Source organism: Marmota monax, unplaced genomic scaffold, assembly GCF_021218885.2.
Source record: "Marmota monax isolate L192 unplaced genomic scaffold, Marmota_monax_Labrador192_F-V1.1 WCK01_AAM20220418_F8-fsc00190, whole genome shotgun sequence".
Lineage (NCBI taxonomy): Eukaryota > Metazoa > Chordata > Mammalia > Rodentia > Sciuridae > Marmota > Marmota monax.
In genome coordinates this window covers 3,019,769-3,041,735 of record NW_026693010.1, presented here as the reverse complement: position 1 = coordinate 3,041,735, position 21,967 = coordinate 3,019,769, and the positions used below count along the sequence as shown (strand labels likewise).

The window sequence follows — 21,967 nt, the reverse complement described above, 5'->3', positions numbered from 1 at the left end:
CTGAACCCCAGCAAGGACAGAGTGCCTGGGGGCAGTTCCTCTGTAGGCACAGGGGCACCTCACACTTTCCAGCTCATCTCAGAATTCTCAGCTATGTTGATTTTTGAGCATTACTAAAGCTTGAGGAGAGTATATTGCCCAGATACCACCCCCAAGAGCTGAAGACAGGAGGTGGTCCCAAATGACAACAATCATGGTTCCTTCCAAACCATGTGGGGGAGGTGAGGCAGGTATCTGGGGGCTGGAGGTTGGTCTAAGGAACCCTGTGGTGCTGCCCAGGTTACCTGGACAGTGAAGGTCTGTGGCTGCAGGGAGACCATGTTCAGTTTGAAGGGCAACCCTATGGGACACCCTGGGAAGTACAGGTGTCTCTCAGAAGAGAGCCCTGGGCCACCATGCAGGATTTGGGCAGGTGGCCCAGGCCAGTGCGCTGCAGTCTCCCAGCACACACAGTCTCCCTGCATGATGCTGGGAGTCTAGGCGGGAAACCAATAGGAGTGCCGAGACCAAAGCCAGGAAGGGTCCAAGAGGGGTTCTGCCACAGTTGTGTGCTAAGAATGGAGTTGGAACTACCAGAGCTTGCTGTGAAGGGCTCCCAGGGAGAGTGGAGGGGTGCAGGACCCCAAGGTGCTTCCTTTTGTGTTTGATGGTGATTGATGTGCAGAGTGAAAGAGAAGTATAGGTACAAGAGGGCAGGTGATGATCCACAGTCTGTGTCTCCAAAAAAGGATAAGATGGAATGGGGGTCTCCCTCCCTCCCCACAGGCCTACGCCTCACACTCTTCCATAGCATAAGATTTCCTTCTACCAATTCCAGAATAACAGACCAAAAAAGTTAGAATTACCCAACAATTCCTAAGCAGCTGTCAGCCATGGAGAGAACATGGAAACATCACACTCCGTACCTCTGCATTTGCCTCCATCCCAAACAGGACAGGCTTCAATAAAACAATCACATCCTACAGGTGCCTGCTGAGGACTGTGACCCTTTCCCTCTCCCAGTGTGGGGGTGGACAAGAAAAACATGGCCGTCAGAGCTCAGGGCCCATTTCTCAGGAGGTACCCAAATGAATTCCAAACCAGCCCCACCAGGCCTAAGACACACTCCTCACACAGCAGAATGATGCTTAGGAAGCCTCAGAAGAGGCACAGGGTCCAGCTGCTGCAGGCCAGCTCACTCTGCCTTCCTCTCTCCAGATGAAAGGTGAATGGACAATTGCCTGCCCTCAACCTAGCTCAGAGACAGCCAGAAGATCTCAGGACTAAAGAATTAAAACATCTGGTAGCAAAGCAAATAGACATTCAAGCGAGGAGAGTGGCTTGTGCAGAGAGCAGGCATGCTGGCTCAGGAAGGGGCCTGCTGACAGACACGTGAGGAAATTCAACAGAAACACTAGAGGGAGAGAGGGTCAGGTAGGTGGAAAACCTGGCAGAGCAGAAAGTGCACCTGAAGGTTGGGGACCCAGCACAGGAGTGCTCTACGTATTAGGACCCTAATGAGAAACTAGGTCCAACAAAGAGGAGCCCAGAAATCTGCTGACCAGACAGCACAATGCGAGGAAGATTTAAGAGCCAAGGAACATAAGAAGGGTTCATATCACACCTCAGTAGAGTAAGTCAGAAGCAGTCAGGGTAGAACATCAGATTGCTAAGGGAATAACATTTCCAAGTCATTTCAGGGCAAGTCAAGCAGTTAAAGCAACTGACTCAGCTGTTATTTTCTGAATACATACTTTAAGCTGCAGACCACTCTCAATGCTGGAGGATAAGGACATAAAGTCTCAGCCCTGGAGAGCTGACAGTCTAGCAGCAGGCTGGGGACACGTGGTATATAATGTCTTATGGTAAGTGTTTTTGAGACAAAATGGTGAGGGTACAGATTCAGGATCAGGACAGAGAGGGGCACTCTTCAACTCAGGAGTCAGCAAAGGAGAACCCATGCAGGTGGGCAGGGGCCCAGAGGACACTTGGCAGGGACACATCCCTGTGCAGGATCCTTTGGGGCCTGGGGGATTTGGCCTTTGCTTCTGTGATCTGATCGTTGCTCAGAAGGATCCCTGAGGCTGCACAAGGCACTGGGTTCTGGAGGTAGATGAGTTTCAAAGAGCCTGCAAGAAAGTCTCCTTGGAATAACAGCAGAGCCTTCTCAGGAAAGGCCACAGCATGTTCCAGAAAATCAGAGTGTCATGAATCACACTTAGACCTGTTATTTGTCTTGCCTGTTACTAAACTTCAACAATTAATGGAACCCCCTTCTCCTAGGAAAAGTGTATCACCAACAAGGACAAAAAAATCATATTGGCCTCTATTTTTCCCAGAAGCATTTTCAAAGTTTGAAGACATAGTCCTTAGGAAAATAAAGTAGAACACAAGAATTCTTTCTCCAATTGTTCATGCAAGTATAGACATCAGTATGAGAAATGCTACTCAGGAGGATCACAAATTCAAAAGGAGCCCAGGCAATTTTGCAAGACATGTCCCAAAGTAAAAAGGACTAGAGATGTAGCTCAGTGGTAGAGCACCTGCCCAACATGTGTGAGGCCCTGGGTTCCATCCCCAGTACTAAAAAAGAAAAGATTTTTTTCTTTAAAAATTTAAAGCCATGTGCAGTGGCACACAATTGTAATCCTAGCTACTTGGGAGGCTGACGCAGGAGAATCACAAGTTTGAGGCCTCAATGACTTAGTGAGACACTGTCTCAAAATGACAAATAAAAATGGCTGGGGATATAGCTCATTGGTAAAGCACTCGATTTCAATCCCCAGTACACATACACAACCTTGACCTTAAGTCTAGCCAATAAAAGACCTAAATCAAAAGAAGGAACTTGAGTGGTCTGGTTCTGGTCGTGAACTCACTGCAGGCATCAGAGTACAGAGAATGTGACCAGGCTCAGGGTGGGTTAAAAATACCAAGACTCTGGCCAGCATGGACCAGCAGGGCAGGCAGAAGAGGTGGGGAGTCTCAGCAGGGTCCTCACCACTCAAAGCCAGACATCAGCTAGTACCGTCTAATTAAACCATGCTGCTGAAAAACAGGACACCCTTTCCTAATGATTCTTCATTCCTAAAAATAATTTAAGAATTCTTGAAGCTTGAGAGTGAGAAGCAGTCGTGTGATTTCAGCAATAGTTTTTCTATCTTAAAATATTAAGTATTTTAAGATGTCTCAGTGATTTCTGTATTTCCACATACCCTTCCATCTCGTAATCTAGAAACAGCTGCAATAACCCTCCCGGAAAGTTAACTGCAGTCATTTCAGTGATCGAATTGTGAGCCAGTTTTAAAAAACATATTCTTTGTTGCACTGTTTAATCACGGACAAGTATTTGCAAAGCCAATAAAGTCATTTCTTTTAAACGGGGGCAGTGGTGGCACTGTGTAGGCACTCAGCAAAGCTGCAAACTACATCTCCCAGGCACCCCGACCGGTCCTGCGCGCTGCGTGGGGTCAGCTCCCGGATGGGCCGCCAGCGCAAGGCCCCTTCGGCTTCAGGTGAACACAGGGGGCCGCTGCTCCCCATCCGGAGCCAGCCAGTCACAAGCCGAGAAGGGTGTTGGGGACGCAGGGAGATTCCGCGGCCAAGGCTGAGCGAGCATGCGCTTGAAGACCGTTTGTGTGCGCGCGCGCGCGCGCCCACCCGCGGCTCCGTTCTGGGTGTCAGTCCTGCTCCAGAAGCGCGCAGGCGCTCAGCCGCCGGGGTCGCCCAGGGGCCGGGTGGCGGGACGCACTCACGTGAGTCCCGGGTAAAGACAGGAACTGACCTGGTGGCCAAGCAGAAGTGAAAGCAGTCTAGAAGCATGGTGTTGCAGTGACTAGAGCCAGACCTAACCGCACTGCGGCTGGGGACTTTGGCTGCGTCCCTGTGCACGGTTCCTTGGATCCTTCCCTCCTCGAATCCTTCCCGGCGTCTCCAGCCTCCCCAAGACCTTTCTGTTTATCCTAGGACGAAAGCCCCCTGTTGCTGTGAACTCCTACTCACCCCAAGGTAGGTCTCTCTCAAGTGAGCCCCTGACTCCCCAGACCCTCCTCTATTCCTGGATTTCCCAGCCGGGCCACCCCTGTGCACTGGCAAACCTCAAGCAGCACCCTGGCCTCTGCCCAATGGGTACTCTGGTGGTACCCTGAGGGAGACATCAGGCTCCCCTTCCTAAAGGCCCATGTCCTGTCTTTGTGTTGTGTGAGAGAGAGAGACAGAGACACACCAGGGATTGAACCCAGGGGTGCTTAACCACTGAGCCACATCCCCAGCCCTTTTACTTTCTGAGTGTCTTGCTAAGTTTCTTGGTGCCTAAATTGGTGAGGCTGGCCTGGAACTTGAGATCCTCCTGCCTCAGCCTCCCTAGTTGCTGGGATTACAGGCATGCACCATAAAACACTCATCTATGATAATCTGTTACAGCAGCAGTAGGAAACTGATACATGGCCTCTTCTTCCCAGGTGTGGTAAACACACTGCCCCAGGCACTGCCATCTTTCCTGGCACCTCACTGTCCTGGAGAGGGCGTGCACTCAACGCTGATCCCCACTGTGAGATGGGTCTCATTTCCACTGAACAGGGCTGGCTCTGTGGCCATGTCAACCACTAGGAGGTGGCAGATGAACCCACATGGGTCAGCTCAGCCCCGACCCCAAGACTTCAGCTTATGCTGCTGTGGTGGGTAGGAGCTCTGCAGGAACCCTATGAAGTCAGCATCTCACCTGGCTGCAGCCTCAGGAGACTCCCCAGGTGAGACCAGAATTGGTAGGATGAGCCCAGTCAGCCCCCAGCCATGAGTGAAAATAACACGGAATCTTTTAAAGTCACTCAGAACTACACAGCAGGCGACCTCTGTGGTGACCGTTGGCACTTAGCTCCCACTCTGCCCTGGGATGACTCTTGTGTGTTTCCCTGGCCCAGAGCACCCCAACTCCCACATCTTTGTCAGGGGCCTCAGGAGGGGGAGGGATTGTGATGTTCCCCTTCCCCAGGACCCTGTCTGAACCCCACCTCTTAGATCCCCTCCACCAGTCCCTGTGGCTCCATGGCCTGCCCTCCACCCACCCTGGGGATCCTGACAAACAGATGGGACAAAATTACATTGAACTGGAAAGGGAGTGCCCAGCTGGGTGATGTAGGTAGGCTTCCTGAAGGAAGAGGAACTTTCACTGCGTCTTACAGTGAGGGAGGCAGAGAAGCAGGAGGAATGTTGAAGGGCAGCAGGCACCATATGGCCAGATCTGCACCTCAGCCTGGGCTCTGGGACAGCACTGCCTGTTTGCCAATGTGTGCACGGTCCAGGTGGCTGTCACCTCCTCTCAACCCAAAGCCCCTCACCAGTCCTGCCCCCGCAGAAGCCCAAGCAACCCCTAAGTCGGTCACTGAGTCCAGGGCCACCTCCTCACACTTCATCCTGCCAGCCAGCAGGGCTGGGAACCCTCCCTCCTTTCCCTGTCTCCCACCCCCAGGCCCCTCCAGCTCCATCGCCTCAAAATGCAGCCTGGATTGTCACCCTGGCTCAGAACCCTTCTGCAGTCCCACGCCTTGAGACCAGGCAGTTATGGCTCCAGCCTAAGGCCTGGGGCCACTTGTCCAGCCAGCTTCTCAAGGCCACCCCAGACCCTCTATGCACCCTAGTCCACCTCCAGGTACACTTCCAGAGCTGGGAGCTCTCTTCCTCAGGAAACCTCCCTCTGTGTGCCTCACCCAGCTGCCCCACCCCCACCCCACATCACTGCTGGGTCCTGGAATCCTGTCTGGGCCTTCAAAGGCAGGACCAAGGCTCCAGAGGTGCTGTCAGCCCCAGGGTGGGGCACCTGGCACCCAGGTGCCCCAGAACTTCCTCCTGACAGCGTAAGGTAGGCCTCCATCTGCCGGCAGGACCCTCTGCCCCTCACCTTCCAGGTGGTGGAGGCTGGGGCAGGACCCCTCCCTGGCAGCTGCCACACCTCCCAGCAGCCCCAGGCAGGCAGTACTTTGAGGCCTGTTTTCTCCCTGGTGAGACACAAGGACACAGAGGTCTCCCCCAAAACCTCCCCACGGAGAAGCTCTGGAAAGCTGAGGTCCGAGAGCTCCTAGGAGCCGGGAGACCCCGAGGCTTGACTCTTCAAAGTCGCACTCTGCCAGAAGGGCGTGCTCCTGGCCAGGAAGTCGTAGAAGGCATTAGTGGACTCAGCAGACCTGGGTGGCTGTGCGAGGAGCACATCCTTGTCCACATCCTCAGACACCAGCTCTGCCACCATCTGCGTGATGTCCTGCGGGCGACATTGGTGTCAGGGGCTGTGTGGGCAGGGAGGCACAGGGACTGGGCAGATGAGGCCAGGGACAGGGCAGCCTCCCCGCCCACCACACACCCTGTCTTGGGAGGGGGTGCCCAGCATGGCCAGCCGCCGGCGCTCATCAATGCTGATGCTCCAATGGCGGCGTGGGCGCCTGTGCTCCTGTGGCTCACACACCTGTGGGGACAGGACAGGATGGTGCGGGCACACCTGGGGCCTCCGCTCCCCTTCCCCTGCACACAGTGAGCTCACTTAGCCTCCCCGCTCCTAGTGGGCGGCGGCACGTGGCACCCCGGGGCACCTCCCAAGTTCCGCAGTGTCTGTCCCTAGGCTTACAGTGAGGGCTGCAATGTTCAGAGCTAGAAACGGCCTCCAGGACCCTGGGCACAATTACCACAGGGGCCCAGGCTGGGCCAGAGACGGTCAGTCGGCCTGTTGTGCACCTCTCAGAAACACTGGACTCGAGAGACAGACCCCATACATCCCCCCAGTCCCCTCTAAGGTGATACGCGGGGTGAGGTAGAGTGGTGCTGCTCGTGAATGCACAGGAGGAGGAGAGGTACAGTGCAGGAAGGCCATCCATGTGCGCAGGAGACCGGAGGTGGTGACCAGCAAGAGGGCCAGGAAAAGGCCAGGCACGCCTGCAGGGAGAGGCCAGCAGCATGTCCCCACCTTCCCAGTGGGCAGGCCGTCTGCCCCATGAGTGGAGGGGCACCTTCTCACCTTCTGGAAAGGGGAGGGGTGCCACGCTGAAGACAGCAGGCAACCCAGCCCCGCAAAGCCCTACTCAGAAAATCAAACCTCAACAACCCCGTGCCAGCCGCTCTGCGGTGGGCACATGTCCATGGAATGAAAAGCAGGGACTGGACAGGTGTGTGCACAACTCCATCCATAGCATTGTTTTCAGTAGTCGAAACATGGAAACCCAAGTATCCATCAAGGGATGTAAAAGAGACAAGGGGCCAACCACACAAGGGAACATTATTCAGACTCAAGAAACTAGGAAACTTGCTGGGCGTGGTGGCGCATGCCTCAGCTACTTAGTAAGGCCCTCAGAAACTAGCAAGGCCTTAAGCAACTGAGGGAGACCCTCAGTCTCAAAATAAAAAGGGCTGGGGATGTGGCTCAGTGGTTAAGCACCCTGGGTTCAATCCCAGAACCAAAAAAAAAAGAGAGAGGAGAGCCCCCAGCTCCATTATGCTAAGGCGAACCCTCCAGGGACAAGCTTCGCCAAGCACACAGCATTTGCACAAGCACTGCTTTGGGAAACAGGGCCGGGCCTCCCAGGGCAAGGGACACTCAGAGAGGCATCCCAGGAACCACCAAGCACAGGTCCCTACTGACACTGCCATCCTGGGAAGCAGACAGACCCATGAGCAAGGGCAGGAAGGTATGGAGAAGGGCCACTAAGAGGACAAGACTGGTTCTTCCACATGAAACACTCCATGGGAGGTAGGCTGGGGGTCCCTCTGTTTTTTTGTGGTGCTGGGGATGGAACCCGAGGCATCAGTGCATTCAAGGCCAGCACTCTACCAGCTGAGCTATGTCCCCAGCCCTGGTGTTTGTTTTGGTAGTAGGGACTAAACTTAGGGATGCTTTACCACTGAGTTGCATTCCAGTGTTTTTTTGTTTGTTTGAGATGGGGTCTTGCTAAATTGCTAAGGCTGACCTGGTACTTGTGATCCTTCTGCCTTAGCCTCCTAAGCAGGGGGGCTGGGATTACAGGTCTGCACCACTGAATCTGGCTGTCGTTTCTATTCTTAGCCCTGTTTCTGTAATTGAATTGTACACCTCCCCTCTAATATGTGGTCTCACAGTGCTTCCCCTAGAGTTTCTCTTCCTACCCTGATGATGTTACTCCCAGAAGGGGTATATTCTCACAATATGCTTGTGTGAAGTAGGCTGGCCTTCTGTGTTTCTTCCAGGAGCCTGAGAACAGCAGGCCCTAGGAGGAGCACCAAGAGGGGAATGCAGAACACACACAACCCTGCTGTTCAGGTCCACGAGCAGAAAACAAAATGGAAGTTCACTATGCATCACTAGAATTATGGAGCTGCTTGTTATAGAGCATCATTACAGCAAATGCTGACTAATGCAGGACTGAAAATAAGATACAGAAAACATTTATAAAAAATGAGGAAGATGGAGAACTATTCCTGTTGGGCCAACATACAACTAACAAACCTTGAAGAGAGAGAAAATGAACTCACACACACAACACGCACACATGTGCTTTTCCCAGAAACTAAAGGAAAAGGCCCCAGTCAGAAAGCCCCCACCCAGGGCAATGAAAATAAATGCCTCCCCAGAGTACATTCCAGAACTCTGACAGGCACGGAAGCTTTCAGGGAAGAAACGAAGCACAGGGCTGGGAGCACAGCCTATGCAGCTCTTGCCTACGTGCTTCAGGCCCTGGGTTTGATCCCCTCCACCACAAAACAAAAACAAACACAAACAGGGTAGAAAGATCCGAAGTCCAAAAGTTCAGGGCATCACACAGCAGCCCTAGAAACCAGAGGTGATGGGGCACTTAAGAGTCCCGCAGGAAGAGCCTCTCCCACCAAACATGCCACCAGTCAAGCACCATCCGGAGCTCACCTGAGACCTTCAGCACCCTGTGAGCCCCTCTGGGGGAAGCTGCTGGGTGGTGTGCTCTAGGGTCAACAGGCAAACAGAGAAAGCAGGGCCAGGACATGGGCTGCTGAGGAAGACAGAGGGTGACAGCCAGGGCCTGAGGAGGGTCACTGCCCAGCCTCTGTGAGAGGACCTGCAGAGATGTGTTGTGAATTTGGGAAAGGACTGATCATCAGTTCACAGAAAATAGAAAAGAGGAGGCAGGAGGGAAAGAAGAGGGGAGAAACAAGAAGGGTGTGGACAATGCTCACTATCACTACAGGGCCAGTGGTGGCAGCTGACAGGTGTGATCTGGGGGCAGAGGGCAGAAAAGTGTGGTGCTGGGAGTGGGTTGCTCGGGCCTTAGCTTCCCCGGCGGGAGAGCAACAGAACCCAAAGCTGAGAGCTGGAAAGGCAGCAGCCCAGGGTGCAGGCTCCTACAGCCCAGGGGACGGCTGCCCTACAGGCAGAGCCACCCGACAGACAGGACAATCAGAGAACTCATGTCTGCCGAATGTATGGGACAGTCACAAAGTCGGTCATGATGTAGGCCACAAGCAAAGCAGGTCCTCCCACACACTACAGATGCCACAACAAATCTGTGACTACGACACAGTATAATTAATTAAAAATTACTAATAAGCCAGGCACAATGGTGCATGCCTGCAATCCCAGTGACTTGGGAAGCTAAGGCAGCAGGTTACCAAGTTCAAGGCCAATCGGGGCAACTTTGACCCTTTTCCAAAATGAAAAATTGAAAGGGCTGGAGGTGTAGCTCAGGGGTAGAGCACTCCTGCGTTCAATCTCTGCAGAAAACAAACACAGGCCACTCCTATTGACACAGACATTCCAAAACACCCTTCTAATTGACCCCAGAGTGAAAAAGAAAATCAAGGTTGAGATGTAAATTTATTAGAAATGAACAATGAGAAGAGGACACACCAAAACCCATGAAGGGTGGCCAAAAATGTCCTCTAAAGGCACTCTATATCTTTAAATGCATTATTAGAAAAAAGTTCCGCAGTGGCCAAGCAAATCACTTGAGAAGCTAGAAAAGGAACAAAAGAAATTTACTGAAAGTTTAAAGATGGAATTACGGTAGATTAGTGAATAAGTTAAAAGAAAAAACAGTGGACAATAATCACAAATGGATTCTTTGAAAAGCCACATGCTCACCATCCCACGCACAGCCATCTTTCCACTCATGTTCAGGGTCCGTTCAGCTTCTTCTTTCAGAACTGCATGTCATCGCAGGTTTTACCCACTTTTCTATTCAGTCTGGTTTGTTTGGGGGGCTTGTTTTCTTGTCGTGCTGGGAATGAAACCTTCCCTAAGCAGAACCACACAGGTAGTCTGCCTTCCCCTGCTCGGGAATATCCATGGGTCTGCACAGCGGTGTTGGTCCCTTTCACCATCATGTGAACCAAGGCACAAATCTGGGCTTGTTTGAACCCAGGGGTACTTAACCACTGAGCTTGGCAAGTGCTCCAACACTGAGCTGCACCCTGAGTCCTCTGTTCGGTTTTCACGACAGTTTTCTGACAGCTTGCAAGCATCCCTTCATAGACACTTGACTGTTTAAAGATTACAAGTATTTCCTTCCAGAATGTCATTTAACATTTTTATGTCCTTGATTGTGCCATAATTTAAAAATCTGTTAGGCTTTTCCTCCAAGGATTGTACGTCTGGCCTAAGAAAGGCATTTGTTACTCTGGGATTCTAAACACTTTGGCGTCTCCAGTGCTGCTATGGTTTGGGTTAAATGCTATGTGTTTCAGAAGAAGTGGGGGTTCACTCTGCCATGTTCTAGGTGGATAGCCAACCATCCCACTACCACTTATTGAAAAGTATTTCCTGCTGCTTTGAAATTCCACGCAGAAATTAAACCTCCAGATTAAAAAGTGATATGGGTCACTTTTTCTTCTTTCAGTACTAAGGATGGATCCCAGGGCCTTGCACACGCTAGGCAAGCGCTCTACAACTGAGCCACCCTCCGGCCCACAAGTGTCACTTTGACACCCATCTGTCCTAAATTGGGCAGGTATTTGCCACTTTCTGCCCCAATACCACACAATTTTAATTGCTAGAGCTTAGAGGAGGCAAGGACTTTTGTTTCTGTTGCTCAGGCTGGGTGCCGTGGCACATTCCTGTAATCCCAGCGGCTCAGGAGGCTGAGACAGGAGGATCACAAGTTCAAAGCCAGCCTCCACAAAAGCAAGGTGCTAAGTCACTCAGTGAGACCCTGTCTCTAAATAAAATACAGAATGGGGCTCAGTGTCAAGTGCCCCTGAGTTCAATTCCTGCCAAAAAAATTGTTGCACGGTTTCTTTCTTTATAAAGTAAAAATTTTACACATATATTTTAAGAAATATCTTATTGTCAGTGAACTTTATTTATTTATATGCAGTGCTGAGAATCAAACCCAGTACCTCACACATGCTAGGCAAGTGCTCTACCACTGAGTCACAACGCCAGCCCTACATGTATTTTTTTAAATTAGATTTTAATGAATATATTACCAATATTACTTTTCCATGTTTTTGCTCCGTCCTATGGAGCAGGTATCGGCACAAACAAATTTGCTGAATTTGACACAGAGTGTGCAGTAAACTGGCGGCTACTTACAGTCCATCCCCCACCCTGGGCTGGAATACTGCTGTTCTCCACACATTCACATGGGCGGCGCAGGATCTGGTTATTCCTAGTCCCCTCCACCCCTTATTTTTTTTTAAGTTGTCAATGGACCTTTATTTTATTTATTTTTATGTGGTGCTGAGATTCGAACCCAGGGCCTCACACATACTAGGCAAGTGTTCTACCACTGAGCTACAACCCCAGCCCTCCCAGTCCCCTTGATGAAGCCATTCTTTCAACTGGAGCATTCAGTCCACATTCATTTGCTAAACTGAATGCCAGGTGAGTGGCTCTGTCCGCTTCTCACCTAATGCTTTCTGTCCCTTTTGCCTGTTTGCGTTTCTTGGTTGGTGCCTCATGCTTCCTTCTGCGACCACTGCATGTGGTTTCTGTCCCATCTTCCCTTCCCCTGTGGGGCCAGGGCTCTTTCTATTCTTGGGTGCAGTCACAGTGTACATGCAAAACCAAAGTCCAATATTCCCAAATGGTGCAAGACCCAGAGGCCTTGTGTCCAAGCCACTGTGGTGGGTACCGTACCCCAAGCAGGCTCTGTGACTGACACCCAGTGATTGTTTGAACCCAGGGGTACTTAACCACTGAGCTCGGTACTTAACCACTTAACCATCGGTGCTCGTTTCGATCTCCCCAAAGACTTGTGTTTCACTCTCATTCCTGGTCTACTTCACGCCTTCTGAGATCACTGTCTTCCTCTTTGAGGTCTGTCCTCAGAATTGATATGAGAGTCTATGGGGGGACTGGGGATATGGCTCAAGTACTAGTGAGCTCGCCTGGCATGCATGAGGCACTGGGTTCAATCCTCAGCACCACATAAAAATAAAATGGAGATATTATGTCCACCTAAAGCTAAAAAAAAAAAAAGAAAAAAAGAGTCTATGGAGGATGAATTGCTTTTTGTTTATCACTTTCATTATTTTATTTATTTTGTGGTGCTGGTGATTGAACCCAGGCCCTCATGCATGCTAGGCAAATAAATACTTTACTGAGTTAAGTCCCAGCCCTTTATCTGGCGGTACTGGGAAACAAACCCAAGAGTGTTCTACCACCAAGCTACACCCCTAGCCTATTTATTTATTTGAGACAGGATCTCCCTAAATTGCTGAGGCTGGCCTTGAACTTGAGATCCACTTGCCTCAGTCTCCTGAGTCACTGGATCACATGCATGTCCAACAACTGTCCTATATTTATCATTTGAAGTCAAGTGATAACTTGCCTTCTCTGTAGAAGATACCTATGCCAGGCAGAATTTTTTTCTTTTCTCTCGGCCTACATGTGGTACCCTCTCTGTAACAAGCTTCCACAGACTTTTTCTTCTTTTTTTTTTTTTTTAGGTCCCACTGTGTGCCCCAAGCTGGCCTCAGACTCTCAATTCCCTTGAGGGGTTCGGGTCACACATCCTATGGCTGCCGACTAAAGGTAGCTGTCAAGTCCCTCTGCTTCCTCTGCCTGCCTCTGAGAGACTTGTCTCTGGACCCTGCAGGACCACTGTGACGGCTCGGGCTTGGGGTAACTTAGGCCACTGGGCTTTGCTGGGCCGTCCAGGACAAGGTCTGATCACCACCGACCTCCAGAGCACATCCAAGGACTTGCACATGGATCAGCCTCATGTCGCCCCCTCCCAGGTTCAGGAGGGAGGACCAGCGTGAGAAAAGATGCTGCAGAGATGATGGAGTGTGACTTCCAAGGTCACCTGCAGAGCCCTGGCTGCTTGCACTTGGCTCTCACTCCCTCTGGGGGAAGCCAGCCACATGCTGGGAAGACACACAGCCTACTGTGTGGAGATGTGTGGTCAGGATCTGTGGCCTCTGCCAATATCCAACCCCGACCAAGTGAGGGAGTGCTGTGGGCACAGCCTTAGTCCAGCTTTCAGAGGGACTGTAGCTCAGACTGACATCTTGACAACAACCTCCTGACAGACCACATCAAGGCCACCCAGCTAAGCAGAGTTCCTGGCCTTCAGAATCCAAGGCAAAATATTGTTTCAAGCCACTAAGTTTTGGAGTTACTGTTTATGTAAGAATGTATAACTAATATGCCAGCAAAACACTATGTGTACCTAGAGTAAAATTTTCAAGATCCATGAAATTTTGTTTGTCCGTCCATTCCAGGGATGGAACCCAGGAGTGCTTAACCACTGAATTACACACTTAGCTCTCTTTATTTTTTGAGATAAGTTCTCGCTAAGTTGCTGAGGCTGGCCCTGAATTTATGATCCTCCTGCCCCAGCCTCCTGAGCTGCTGGGATTATGCGTATGCACCACTGTGCCCAGCATGAAGTTTGTTTTTTTAAAAAACTGGGATTGCATTGAATCATGTTTTTGAAACTTAGCAGGCTTAAACCTTAATAATGGAGCCAGGCATGGTGGCACCCAGCCCATAATCCCAGCAATTTAGGAAGCTGAGGCAGGAGGGTCACTGGCTAGCCTGGGCAACTTAGTGAGACCCTGTCTCAAAAAATAAAAGGGCTAAGGATATAACTCAGTGGTACCCCGGGGGTTCAATCCCCAGGGCTGCACACATGCATAAAGTAAGATTAACACCTAAAACTTCTCGTCTTGTGAGGTATCTGTGTATTGCTCAGCTACTCAGTGCTCCTCACAGAGGTATGTGGCCAGGGCTGCCCGAGTGCTGCCACAGCGAGCAGGAGTCTTCCCAGGCTTTTCTGACTGTTTTTTTCAGGCTATTGAAACTAGGGTTTCACCCATAGCAGCTACTCAAGCCTTCTTTCATTCAGGAGTATGGAGTTGTTCCTTGGCTGGGGGAGGGTGTTTCTAGGTAGAGAAGACCTTGTTGTGAATAGTGGCCTTTTCATCTTTCCTGCCCTCCCTTCCCTGGAGTATGGACACCCTTCCCATCTGCTGGGTGGGAGCCAGGGTGGAAGCCCTGCTGGCCATTTGTGCTTCTGTGGCCAGGCTGCAGAGCTGAAGGAGGAGGCAGAAGTCCAGTACTTTTAGTGCAACACACTAATTCCGGATGCCCCTGTCCAAGCACGGAGCTCTCTCTCCATCTTCAGGGATCTGTGATTCTTTGGCAGTATTTAAAAGTCACCCTCAGGAAGGTTTTGTACACTTTTTAAATTTACTACTAGTACTACTGTAAGTGGCCTTCTTTGCCAGTTTGTTTTTTTTTTTTTTGGCCTTCTTTTTTAAAAATTTTTTTAGCTGTTGATAGACTTTTATTTTATTCCTTTATTTGTATGCGGTGCTGAGGACAGAACCCAGGGCCTCACACATGCCAGGCAGGTGCTCTACCGCTGAGCCCCAGCCCAGCCCGTGTGTTATCTTCTTGAGCCTGCTATTGGGTCTGTAAAGGCTACTAACTTCCCAACCCTCTTTCTGTGGATGGATTCCAGTCAATGCCTCTAGACTGATCAGGACATGGTTTCCAAACAGGGCTGACTTCACATGTCTGGTGCTCCATGGCTGGTCACTTACAACTCCGGGGGAGGAAAGGCAGACCCTGGCATGAGGACAGAGGGAGGTGTATGGCTTCTGCTGCCTCACTCACCTGCCCGGCCTGCCCAGTGGTAACCCTGGTGCACCCCCAACCCCAGTCCCAGTCCTGCAGCTCCCAGCTTCCTTACAGCACTACCACCACCACCCCTAGCCCCCCACCCTTCTACTAGCTGTCATTAAGCACAAGTGCGACAGCTGGAGCTTCACCCACTGGTCTAGGCTGGTGGTCTGGAGACCCTGTGCTGGGGAAGACCTCCTTGGCCTGATGTCAGCCCAAGGCTGCTCATCTTTGTGAGTATGTTCTGGCACCACGCATGGCACTGGGGGCTGTAGTCAGGCACAGCAGAGGCAGTGGCTCTTGAGACCCAGGTTGGGAAAGGGGAAGGATGAAGGACTTAAGTTAGCCTGGGAGGTGACACCGGAGAAGAGGCCAATTAAGGGAAGATCTGGAAGAAAAAGATTCTACATCCAGGGGACAGAAAGTTAGAGAGGGCAGTCTGGGTGCCTTTCAGGGCCACAGTCAGAAGCAAGGGAGAGGCCAAGGAACTTTGCACAGGAGCAACCCTGGAAGGACCCAGGTGTGAAAGACACTGCAGTGTCTCCTCCTGTCCCTGCTCTCTCTGCCGCAAGGCCCTGGGGTTTGTGCAAAGCTAGCCCAGGCCCACTCCTCCTGTGTACCTACTGGCTATACCACCTATCAGAAGGCAAGTCCCTCAGTAGCTAAAGGGTCTTGCTGGTCCCTCACCCCAGTGGCCCCAGTACTGGGTCCCACATAAGGAAGTACCCAGGAGGGCACAGAGCAGTCATGCAGGCAGCTCAGAGAGCCTTCTTACTCCCCCCCTTGACTTCAGTGGACACACGTGCTGGACACACACAGACCCAAATGCATGACTCAAAAGGCTGCCTGCACTGTCTGCCTGCAGGACCAGCACCTGGCAGCCTGGGAGGCCCTTGAGCTCCTGTCTTACAGAAGTATGGACCTGTCTGGCCTGGCTTTGAACCTTCCCTAAGCGGAACCACACAGGTAGTCTGGATTCCTCGGCTCAGGGAATGCCCATGGGCAGGCACAGCTGGATCTGTCTGTCTCTCTCAATACTGTGGGAACCAAGCACATCCCTGCCCTGGAAGCTTGTTCTCCCTCCAATTCAAGATACTCTCTTGGCCAGGAGTGAGGGGCACTGGACATCTTCCCGACCTCGGGTGGGCCTCCACTCTGCCCGGCATAGAGAGGCAAAAAGGGTACAGGATGGTGGGGAAAGAGCATACTGCCCCTCTGTCTCCATTCAGGCCCCTGTATTCCCTGCCTGATCCCCTCCCCAACTAGCCCCCGCAAAGTCCGGGTTTCCAGAGGTGGCCTCCTCTTACTTACCCAGTCCTGCGTTTGCAATCCGTGCTGGTTACTGCTCTGGGCACCCGGTTGGCCCCTGGTCCTAGACTGGCCCCCAGGGGGAAAGGGCTGCCTATGCTCTTGAGTGGGCTGTGACTGCTGTGCCCACAGCTGCTTGCTGTCCATCTTGACCCTCAGCAGGCTGTGGGTCTTCACCTCTGAGGCTCTAGGGGAAGGATCAGGATCAGGTGGGGTAGGGTCCCCAAGGCTCCCAGGGCCCCTTGGTAGATGGCAGGCAGCAAGTTAGGCCACCTTCCAGCCACTAACCAGACTGTTGCCCGATGGCTGGCCCCTGTGAGCAACATGCTCCTCACTACTCCTGTGGCCACTGCCCTCCACATCAGCATCCCAGTCAGAAGCCTCCGCTGTCTGTTGTCTCCAGCCCTGGCTCCTAGCACCAACCCTCCACCATCTTGCTCCTTGACCTGGCTTCACCACACCCAAGGCTCAGGCCTCAGTCTCCACCCCCTGGGGGTCTGTGCTGAGAGGGAGGGACACAGGAGGAGAGAACAAGATGCATGTTGGAGAGGGGAGGAGTAGGCCCAGTGGGTCCCAAAACCGTAAAAGCGGGAATAACTGGGGAGGTGAGGCCCTGAGACTGGGCTGTGGGGTCCTGGAATGGAGGAGCAGGGTCCTATGGAGGTACTGTATGGAGGTACTGAGAGGTTCAGCGGGGTCCTATGAAGGGCGGTCCTGTGGGGATGTAGAGGTTTGGTGGGGTCCTGTGGAGGTACAAAGAGACTGGCAGGGGGTTCTAGAGGGAACAGAGTGGCTCTGCGGTGTCCTGCGGGGGTACAGAGTGGCTTTGGGGGGTCACCAAGTAGCTGGGCGGGGTCCTCTGGGGGCAGGACGGGCCTCTGCAGGGTCCGGTGACAGCGAGGCTGGCTCTGTGGTCCTGTGGGGGCTGGACGGGCTCTACGTGTCATTGGGAGACTCTGCGGGGTCCTGTGGGGGCGGGGCGAGCTCTACAGGTCACCGCGGGGCGGGGTCCTGTGGGGTTGGGGCGGGCTCTGCGGCGTCACAGGGAGGCCCTGCGGGGTCCTGTGGGGTTGCGGCGGGCTAGGCAGGGGTCACTGGGAGGCTCTGCGGCGTCACAGGGAGGCCCTGCGGGGTCCTGTAGGGATGGGGCGGGGCTGGCTCTGCGGCGTCCGGTAGGGGCGGGACGCACGCACCGCGGCTTCGCGCGGCCGGAGGGGCAACCTCTTGCCCCGGAACTTCCGCCCGCAGGCCCCACCCCGCGGGCTTCGGGTTCGGCCTGCCGCGCTTGCGCCAGCCGGCCCCGGGCACGGCTGCTCTTGCGCATGTCTGCTCCCTGGTTCGCAGAGAGGAATAACGCAGTTGGGCGGCGTGAGTGCCCTCAGTTTATTAGTGTCGCTTCAGCACCTTAAAGTCGTCCACATGGTCACATGGGACAGATTAGCATCAGCTCCTCGAAAAGCTATTTACATTAATTTTGCTTCCCATTAAAAAGGAAAACTAGCAACACAAACACTGTAGAAACCAGTCACAACGAACAGGAGGGGGCGCCCACAAGCCAACTCGGCCCGCTGGCCCCCCCAGGACCCACAGCCCGGGGAGGGTTGGCGAGCCTGTAGAGTCCGGCGGCCTGGCGGCCTGGCTCCGGAGGAAGTGGCTCGGACGTTTTCATGAGGACATCGTTCGGAGACGCAGGTCACAGACGGCCAGGTCATTCAGGGGTGAGGACAGCGCGGCAAGGCCACCAGCCCCCGCACAGAGGTCTCCACCTCGCGTCCAGGTGCTGACCGAGGACCCTGGACTGCACGCCCAAATGAGACAGTGGCAAGGCGACCAACCTGGAGAGGGGGCAGGTCCCCACCTTCAAGGATAAAGGTGGAGCCTGCCCAAACCTCTCCGACAGCGGCGGCCCCGCCCAAAAGGAGCCTGGTGTTACTGACAGCGACTAGTGGCTTAACCTTGGAGACTGGTGGGGCTGAGACATCCCTCTCGGGTGCACGTGGGGTGAGGCCTGAGAAAAAGCACACACTTCTGACACACACTCTCCACTGCCCTCACGGCCACACCGCTGAAGACAGGTTTGGCTTCTGGTGGTCCATCGAGGGGACAAAGTGCTTTTCCATGAATCCTCATAACAGCTCCATGAGGTAGGCAGGGGAAATGTGACCTTCCTCTTTAACCAACAGGGAAACTGAGGCAAGTAATACATGTAGTCCAGGTCTCCATTTGTTCCTTCCTGGCACAGGGCCTATGTGGTGGTGGTCACATGGGGCTCAGGAGCAGCCCAGATGGGTGCTGGACCCAGGGCCAGCTGCTGAAGAGGTTCTATCCTGCAGGGTGGAGCCTCAGAGCCACCTGGGGAAGAGTACCCAGGGAGGTTTTCCCTAGGAAAGGGCTGCCCACAGCCAGGTAATCTGCACAATCTCTGTGGCCTCGAGGATAGAAAGTTCAGTCATCTCTTTTCCACCAAGAGTGACCTTTCGGAAGAAATTGGATGGCCATTCAAACTGAGAGCCCTGTGTACTTCAGCAGGGTGTTCTCTGGGGCAGTCCCCTGCAGAGCATTCTGCTCACAGGGATCCTCTAAGCCACATATCCAGGTCCTATCACTAGCCCCCTAGAGAGGGGCAGGTAAACAAGTAGATCACAGGTAAGAAAAATAGGCCATTCTCACCCCAAGGAAGGAGGTCCTGCATTTGGCACTGTTTTCTGAGCAGAGCCTTGTGCAGCTCTTGTTCTTAGGGCCACCAGTGTCCCTGGGAAGGCCACAGCTTCCAAGGGGATAGGAATGGGTGGGCTCTTCCTGTGCAGCCTGCAGGGTTCGGGCATGTCGGGAGAAGCATGTCTGAGGCAGCACCCCTCCCTGCTGGTCTGTGGTGCAGGTAGTTAGATGGGTGACCCTGTTGCCGTTCAGCACACTCCTGTCCTGCTGCAAGGGAAGGCAGAGGGCAGGGCTGCCACCCAGGATGAGACCCAAACGCAACATGCTGCTCCAAGGAGCATGGCCTGGAGGGCGCACAGCCCTGAAGGGGGTGCCTGGCTCCTGCAGTTACCTTCTGTGATCAGCTGGCGTGTCAGAGCCTGCACTGGCCACGTCATTGCTGCAGGTGCCACACACACCTGGTTGCCTGTTCCCCAGTTCACCATGATCCTCAATCTCAGCCCAGATACCCACATGGCCAGTTCTGGATGCTCTAGGCCAGCAGGCAGGGCAGGGATGGAGGGTGTGGCACAGCAGGCTAGTGTCTGGGCACTTGGCTTCAGCCTCACACCAACCCCTGCCACTGCTCACCATTTCCCAGGCTGGACACTAGGACATTTGCAGGGACCAAGGCTCAGTCTGGGACAGCACAACACATAGAAGCCTAGCAGTATCTCAGGAATAGCTGAGGGACTGGAAGGGGTGAGGTGGGTGGGCAGGACTGTGGCTCTGTGGAGCCCCAAGGGGACTTCATGAGAGGAACATCTGTTTGGCAGCTACGTCGTCACATGTATTTGAGAGAATTAGAAAGATCTGCTACTATAAAATCTCCCCCACGAGGCTGGAGTTTATTGGGAGCTGTGCGTGGATGGTGCTGGGGGTGGCACCCCCCACACCTGGAGTCTGAGCATGCCTGTGACCCTTGGCCCCTGGCCACCAAGCTCCGAGGCCTATGCCTGCCCTGGGCTCCCTGAGGAAGCAGATCCTGTCTTCCAGGAAGGAGGACATGAAGGCAAGAACCCTTCTTGCTTCACGGGCTCTGGGTGATTCCTGAGGCCCTGGACACTGCCCTCCACCTTCCAGCCTCCCTGCTCCAGCCAGACATTCTGGTTAATAAGCACGGCAGTTACTTGGCGCCCAGCAAGGAGCTGGCCCGTAGTTTTCAGGCTGTGAGTACATCTGTACTTAAGATGGTTTGTGTTTTTGACAGTCTGTCTGTGTAGTAAACTGCAATGTTAACAGAAATGTAGCTGCCCCTCCAGCAGTGGCCACCACAGGGCAGTAAATAGGTGCCTCCAGTGTCCCACACCACCCCCACGGTGGGCAGGGCTAGAAGGTGGCCTTGGAGTGTCCAAAGATGCAGATGGGGAAGTGCTTCACATGGGACGACCACTGAGCAGCCAGCTGGAAGAACTTGACATCGCTGCACTCCACGCCATCGATGAGGACTGCGAGAGAGGGCTGCCTGACCACCTGCCCGCCTGGCTTGCCCACCCACAGAGCAGTCCCTCAGGAAGCTGGGCTGCCGCCAGAGTACAGGACCAGGATCCCAAAGCTGGAGGCGCCCACACCCTCAGGAAGCCCCCTTGCCAGACCCTCTCTGCTACCCACCCTCCCAGGACATAGGGTCTCTGGGGGCCTCAGAGGAATAGCTGGCAGGAGCCTCAGCCAGATGCTGTTTGTCCACCAGACCTCCTCCTCTCAGGTCAGGCCAGAGACTCTGTCAGCCCCATTAAAATATCCCCACTGGCCATCACCATGGGAAGACCGGGGCAGTTCTCCACCTGGAAGCCATGGGACTGGCCTCACAGGGAAGGAGAACCCTGGGAGCTCCACACGGAGTCCAATGTTGTCAGAATGCACCCTGAGAAACACTTAACTCACACGAATTGCTCCTTAACAACAGAAAGGGTTGAGAGTTATTTGAATGAGAAGAACTGTCCGGTACACCCAAGGGCCTCATCACCGTGTGCAGAGAACAGTGTGACGGGCGTTTCACAGTATGTCCTGTGGGAGCTAAAAAAGCTGCTCCCGGCTGCACTGCTCTGCCTGCACATGTGACATAACCCCAGTGGGCCCCAAGTCACCACTGCCCTGCAAGGGCCTGTCTTACCCCGCAGCATGTTCTGCTGGTGCTTGGCTGTGCAGATCAGGCGGCTGATGCCCTCGATGCACTGGCTTTTGGACTCCACATCCTTGTCCTTTGTTTTCTTGGGCAAAAACATCACTGGGAGGAAAAGGGCCCTGTTGTCATCCACTGCTCCTTCTGGGCCAGGCTGACCAGAGCCGCCCTGCAGCAAGCAGGACAGGAGAGCAGTGGCCAGAGGGCTGAAGAGGAGTTGAAGGGGCCTGGCTGGCTACAGCTCTCAGACCCCTGTTGTCTACGATGCCCAGCTGCCTGCTGTGACCACAGGCAGACACCCTCCACCTGTCCCGTGGCCTCCAAGGGAGGCTCTGGTCACAAGGTGTCGGATCCTCAGTGCCCCCTAAGGCTCACTGTTGTCTGGGAGACCCCCCTGAAGGCCAGCCTGGGCCCCTTGGGTGTATGGGGAAACCACACGTGGGTGGTACTAGGAGGTGAAGGCCCTCATCCCCAATTCTCATGGACTGCCCTCTTCCGCTGTGCAGCCCTGTGCAGCGTGCCCCCACCTCACCCTTCTTGTTCTTCTCCTTGGTGACCACCGTCATGGACATGGTGGGCGTGGCTGCAGCCTCACCACTGCTGGGCAGCCTGCTGACCTGGAGGGACCGGAAAGTGCACTTGAGCGTGTTTTTGGTGGTGGGCAGGTCCTTCTTCTCGGTGTCCCTCTTCCTGTCCGTGGGTTGTGCTGCCGTCCAGTAGTCCACCTGTAGCCCCATGAGCTCGGCGCCAGCGCCCTGGCTGTGAAAGGCAGAGGGAGACACTCACACTCAGGGCTATGGTCCTGG

General features: G+C 53.7%; 2 protein-coding genes and 1 long non-coding RNA gene across 12 annotated transcripts in view; 1 reads left to right on the top strand and 2 right to left on the bottom strand.

The window, feature by feature from the left end:
* Window positions 1-3,850: 3,850 nt before the first annotated feature.
* On the top strand, window positions 3,851-13,606 carry LOC131424484 (uncharacterized). Its single transcript, XR_009227593.1, has 2 exons — window positions 3,851-3,987; window positions 12,853-13,606. It is a non-coding gene; the product is annotated as an uncharacterized LOC131424484 (long non-coding RNA).
* Tex22 (testis expressed 22) lies at window positions 3,983-17,593 on the bottom strand. Of its 4 annotated transcripts, none has more exons than XM_046453104.2 (3): window positions 16,346-17,498; window positions 6,332-6,433; window positions 3,983-6,232 (listed from the first exon to the last, which is right to left on the bottom strand). In XM_046453104.2, exons 1-3 carry the CDS (start codon window positions 16,487-16,489, stop codon window positions 6,053-6,055), a joined length of 426 nt encoding a protein of 141 aa, XP_046309060.2. In that variant the 5' UTR covers window positions 16,490-17,498; the 3' UTR covers window positions 3,983-6,052. The 4 variants fall into 4 exon arrangements, 1 of the variants encoding a protein (XP_046309060.2); XR_009227591.1 differs by lacking the exons at window positions 3,983-6,232; window positions 6,332-6,433 and adding exons at window positions 13,661-14,980; window positions 17,536-17,593 and having other exon boundaries at window positions 16,346-16,529; XR_009227590.1 differs by lacking the exons at window positions 3,983-6,232; window positions 6,332-6,433 and adding an exon at window positions 13,661-14,980 and having other exon boundaries at window positions 16,346-16,529; window positions 16,631-17,388.
* A 118-nt stretch (window positions 17,594-17,711) lies between these two features.
* Window positions 17,712-21,967, bottom strand: part of Pacs2 (phosphofurin acidic cluster sorting protein 2) — a 70,958-nt gene continuing 66,702 nt past the window's right edge. For all 7 annotated transcript variants that reach the window (XM_058582287.1, XM_058582286.1, XM_058582284.1 and 4 more), the window contains 3 exons: window positions 21,694-21,920; window positions 21,153-21,266; window positions 17,712-20,487 (listed from right to left, as the gene is read on the bottom strand). In XM_058582287.1, coding sequence (XP_058438270.1) covers window positions 20,369-20,487; window positions 21,153-21,266; window positions 21,694-21,920 — 460 coding nt within the window. In that variant the 3' untranslated portion in view covers window positions 17,712-20,368. The remainder of the gene's footprint in view (window positions 20,488-21,152; window positions 21,267-21,693; window positions 21,921-21,967) is intronic.